Here is a 5,585-nt window from a genome sequence, read left to right on the forward strand (position 1 = left end):
TGTCGAGTGGAAAGAGAAACTGCCAGTGATCCATGAGGAGTGTGAGACTGGCAACGGTGGCTCATGAATGGAAGACCTTGCTGACGCGTGTTTGGTCGGTGGTTTGTATGCAGAGCAGCTTTCACCTGGGCACGGCTTGGAGCTGCTACGGCCAGCAGGAGCGTACCTAATGCATTAGGCTACTGAAACCTGGGTTCTTCCTTCTCCCAGGGTCAAAAGCAGACTTTTTCGTACTTAAATACACCAATTCTTTCTTAATAGCCAACAAACCCCCCCAAACAAAAGCCTAGTTATTTCACAGAGTATTCCCACAAGGATCACTCTTAGCTAAATGGTCCATAGGAGGATTGAAACCACAACCTTGGTGTTGTTAGCACCATGCCGTAGCCGGCTGGGTCAGCACTTTCTGCACAAGTCCAATGTCCTATGATAGAGATGCTTCCATGTGTCTCTAAAGCTCTATTCATGTGACCATACTAGTAAAGAATATGAGATTTTTTTTTTTTTTACTATGCTAATGTAGGAAGCTAAAAATTACTATGTACTTTTAAAGCAGGTAACAGATCCACTACCAAAACCTGCAATCTCAAATTGTCCTTCATGAATATGCACATTAATAGTGAAGAAGAAAAAAAAGCAGCAGTATAATGTTTGGAACTTTATTTGGAATCACATTTGAAAACAAACAGGGTTTTGCGATTTTTTTTGTTTCGGTAAACAGATTTTTCCAGGCTTTAGTTTTCTCAATATTCGTCTCCTTCTTCAGCCTCTGCTTCTATTGAGTCTAGGCCAACTTCTTCATAATCCTTTTCAAGGGCAGCCAGGTCTTCCCGAGCTTCAGAAAATTCTCCTTCCTCCATCCCCTCCCCAACATACCAGTGCACAAAGGCACGCTTAGTATACATGAGATCAAATTTGTGGTCGAGCCGAGCCCATGCTTCTGCAATAGCAGTTGTGTTACTCAGCATACACACAGCCCGCTGCACCTTGGCAAGATCAGCACCTGGCACCACAGTTGGAGGCTGGTAGTTAATGCCCACCTTCAAGAAAACAAATGAGAACTTTCCTTAGAAATGCCAAGGCTTAAAGATTCATTTCTGTTAACAAAAATCACTATGATACAAGTAAATAAACAAGCTCAATTTTGTACTTTATCAAAATACTGTAGCATGACTGTCATCTCTGAAGACTACACAATTCTTAATCACTTAGATAACAAGTACTTAATAGGCTACATACCTTGAATCCAGTTGGGCACCAATCCACAAACTGAATGGTACGTTTAGTCTTGATAGTGGCAATGGCTGCATTGACATCTTTGGGCACAACATCGCCTCTGTATAACATGCAGCAGGCCATGTACTTGCCATGGCGAGGGTCACATTTGACCATCTGGTTGGCTGGTTCAAAGCAAGCATGGGTAATTTCAGCCACAGATAACTGCTCGTGATATGCTTTTTCAGCAGAGATGATAGGGGCATATGTTACCAAGGGGAAATGGATTCGTGGGTATGGAACCAGGTTAGTTTGAAATTCTGTCAGATCTACATTGAGGGCTCCATCAAAACGTAGTGAAGCTGTGATGGATGAAACAATCTGCCCAATTAATCGGTTTAAATTGGTGTAAGTAGGACGGCCAATGTCCAGGTTACGACGACATATATCATAAATGGCTTCATTATCTACCATAAAGGCACAGTCTGAATGCTCTAATGTTGTGTGAGTAGTTAGAATTGAGTTGTAGGGTTCCACTACAGCAGTGGAAACTTGTGGTGCTGGATAAATTGCAAACTCCAGTTTAGATTTCTTGCCATAGTCAACAGATAGCCTTTCCATGAGCAGTGATGCAAACCCTGAACCAGTGCCTCCACCAAAACTATGAAAGATAAGGAAGCCTTGCAGCCCTGTGCAGAGGTCAGCCTATAACGAGGTGGAAAAAAAAATGGGAGAAAAAAAGTTATTGATGGTTTTGGAGAAATCAGTATTAAAATAATCATTCAAAAGCATTTGTCATAAGTTTGCTGGTTTTACATTGTTATTATTTAAAAAACAATGTTCTTGAAAGGTTCTAGTTTAACTGATTGAGTTTTTATTTAAAGGGGGGGATGGGGCACACCAGGAAATAAAAGGTTTATTTTGTTTTGAACAATTAACTATGCACAAAATTGTTAACAAAAAAACCAGCAAACCATCAATATAGCTTGCTATAGAGCTGTATCAATTACTTTAAATACTAAATGAATCCTTACCAGTTTGCGAATGCGGTCTAGCACTAAATCAACAATCTCTTTTCCAATGGTATAATGGCCTCTGGCATAATTATTGGCTGCATCTTCTTTCCCAGTAATGAGCTGCTCAGGATGGAATAACTGCCTATACGTGCCTGTACGTACTTCATCTACAAAAAAACCCAAAATACCACATCATAAATTTGATCTGTTCAGTTCTGTGTGTGCTGCCTAGTGACTACACACAAAGCACACGTGTCAAAAGAGTGTAGACAGCATTTCTGACTACACATTGCTTGTCTGACTGGTCTACGAAATTGGCACAACTTTTGCCCCTTTGTTTCAGGGTAAACATCAGGCACACACAAAGAAGAATTTGTACTCAAGGAACACAGAGATCACTCAGAAAACTACATTACAGGTACAGACACAATACTGGATAGCACTCAAGCAAAACTGTATACAGTGCAGCAGTCTGGAAAGATGATCCAGATAAAAAAAAAAGTTCTCTTGTTTTCCAGATATTGTTACTGGTAGACCATTATTTAATTTCTTTCCAATAACAATAACCACAAATGTCAAAGCAGCATCCAGACACACGTTTTAAAATCTATAGTGTTCTAAACAAACAAAAAAAGACAGTAGGGAATCCATAAAGGATCCTCACTTTTTCACTTAAGATCTTTAATGTTGGGTACATACCAACTACGGTTGGTTCTAGGTCTACAAACACTGCTCTCGGAACATGTTTACCAGCTCCTGTCTCACTGAAGAAAGTGTTAAATGAATCATCTCCACGTCCCATAGTATTATCACTAGGCACTTGACCGTCAGGCTGGATCCCATGTTCAAGACAATACAATTCCCAACATGCATTGCCAATCTGAACACCAGCCTGGCCAACGTGGATGGATATGCATTCACGCTGCAAAGTAAAAACAGAATGATAATGAGACATGAAGCTACTCGCCTGTGGGTTGTATCTTCCATGATCTTTCTCTGCTGCAATATTCCCTGGTTGCCCTTAAGTCATAATTTAAGAGAACAAGTTGTTGGCTGCTGGCAAGGCACTACTCACCGTTACTGACCTGTACTGACTTTGTGAATACTGTAAGATCCTAAAGACAACATAGTCCCTATGAACACATGGGTGAATACAAATTCATTATCCCTTACAATGCTGCATATATATTCCATCTTTAATATTCAGCCTAGTTTCTTTTTACTCATCTTTTAGTTTTTGGAAGACCTCTTTATATAATATCCTCCCAATCTCCTTGACTCGTTACCACACCATATACTGGGTAACTGTTGCAAGAAACTTTCCTGCACAGGACCATTCAGTACATTTTCCTTTATTATAAGCGTACCAGTATCTAGGCCCTAGCAATTAGCACATCTTTTCTTCACACATATTCCTACATTAAATCGTCTTAAGAGTCCCAATCAAATATAATCTGCCCCCTTTAAGCTTGCTCCTTTGATTCTAAGCAACTGTGCCATGTATGTTTAATCTCCCAATACCTCAACTGCCTTACACGTGAGGTGGAAATAAGCTGCTTTTCTAATTTACTGTTAGAGTGTATCTAGAAAAAAGCACAGGCAGAAAAGAAAAAGCAAGGTGTCTGGGTGGTCTTTCCCTTTTCTTTAGTAGCTTCATCAAATTCCAGTCTCCGCTCCAGTCCCGCAGATCCGCTACGAGACTGGCGGCGCCCGCCGGACCCCTCACCGCCGCCGGCCACTCCCCCTCCCCTGATTGGCTAGCCCCAGCGACTGGCCCACGGCACGCGCCGCCCGGACCGCCCCTGACGGCCGTCGGCCACACCCCCCCCCTCTGATTGGCTATGCACAGGGAGTGGCTAACGGCGCGCGCCGTCCGGCCCGGCCCTCACCGCCGCCGTCCCTCGAGCACGCGCCGTCCCCTCTACGGCTTCACGCGCCAGGGAGGCCCAAAACCGGCATTAAGATCCGGCCGGCGGCCACCATGCCCTGTCCCGCTATCTCCCCGCCACCTGGACAGAGGTTTCAGTTCGTCCCTCGCCTTTTCGCGCGGGAGGTACCTGCTCCGAACAGAGTTCCTTTGCACATATCTCGTCTTGCTAGCTACGGGTCGGTTTCTATGCCTCGCCTCCTCTAAAGTTAATAAGGTTTCATGCTATTTTTATCTTCTCCCCAACCCTTCTGCCTTAGAACTACCACTGGGACTTCAAGCAGAGAATGCCTGCGAGTGCTGCCGCAGCACGCGCAGTCATGAACTCCCCTGAAGTGCCGCAACAGAAGCTGTGCCAAACGCCCTTTCTCCCCCCGCAGCCACAAGGATCCCGTCTCCCACACGCCCTTTCTCCCCTCGCAGCCACAAGGATCCCGTCTCCCAAAAGCCCTTTCTCCCCCCGCAGCCGCAAGGATCCCGTCTCCCACCATGGTGCCTCGTTAAGGTGACGAACTCCGACTGCGCCACAATACGCCCGCCGCCGCGACCGACCAGCACCAACTGTCAACCGTTAACCGCCTCGAACCCCTCGCCTCAGGTGCTGGCTCCCCATTGGCCATTACCCGCGCGGACGGAGCTCGAGGGAAGGCCTCTGATTGGCCAAGGGTGCTCCTCTCCCGGCGGGGGGGAAGACTGCCACGAGGCAGGGCTGTATCCGGGGGCGGGGCTTGAGCTGCCCGGGGCGGGGCGCGCGCGGCCCGTGCTCTTCAGGCGGGAAACGGCCGTGGCGTGCCGGGGCTCGCTGGCGAGGCCTGCAGGGAACGTGGAGCGGTGTAATGGTGCTGGGTTGTCTTCGTGTGTCAGCGTGGTCTGTACTGCTGTGGTGATAGACAAGTACTACTTCCTGTGATCTGTCCTGATAGTAAAAGCATACAGATCTGCTTTCCCAAGGGAGATTTATTTGATAGGAAGACAAAACTGAGGTGGTACTGTAATTAGTGCCACTCTATCAGTAGTGAGCACACTTTCCATTCCCTGCTTTTGACTAGGCAGATTCACTTTGGCACTTCTGGAGACTGTGTCATTAACTCCTTAAACCAGCCAAGGAAGAGGGAGAAGACAGGTGCCTTTTTGCTTATATGCCAGAATGAAATATTAGTAAGGATATCAAATGAAGTGCCAAATAAAAAGATTTATTGCTCTTGAAATATAAAAGTACTAGGGTATTCCAAAGAAATAGGTCAAAATACAACATCTTTGCCCCTTTGAACATTAGTGTTATTGCAGGTTTTGTAAGACAACAAGGAGGACACCCTTGTTGATTTTCAGGATCTGGAAGACCAATGAGATATGGTCAGAACCTTTTTTAGAAGGTTGTTGTTTATTTTCCTAAAGAATACAGGATGGAAAAATTATTTGAAAATTGT

At 45.1% G+C, this 5,585-nt stretch overlaps 1 protein-coding gene across 1 annotated transcript; it reads right to left on the reverse strand.

Annotated features, from left to right (window-relative positions):
- Positions 1-630: 630 nt before the first annotated feature.
- On the reverse strand, positions 631-3,968 carry LOC102060707 (tubulin alpha-3 chain). The gene is made up of 5 exons (XM_005495700.3): positions 3,753-3,968; positions 2,931-3,153; positions 2,250-2,398; positions 1,240-1,920; positions 631-1,040 (listed from the first exon to the last, which is right to left on the reverse strand). Exons 2-5 carry the CDS (start codon positions 3,031-3,033, stop codon positions 744-746), a joined length of 1,230 nt encoding a protein of 409 aa, XP_005495757.2. The 5' UTR covers positions 3,034-3,153; positions 3,753-3,968; the 3' UTR covers positions 631-743.
- Positions 3,969-5,585: the final 1,617 nt, after the last annotated feature.

Source organism: Zonotrichia albicollis, chromosome 9, assembly GCF_047830755.1.
Source record: "Zonotrichia albicollis isolate bZonAlb1 chromosome 9, bZonAlb1.hap1, whole genome shotgun sequence".
Classification (NCBI taxonomy): domain Eukaryota; kingdom Metazoa; phylum Chordata; class Aves; order Passeriformes; family Passerellidae; genus Zonotrichia; species Zonotrichia albicollis.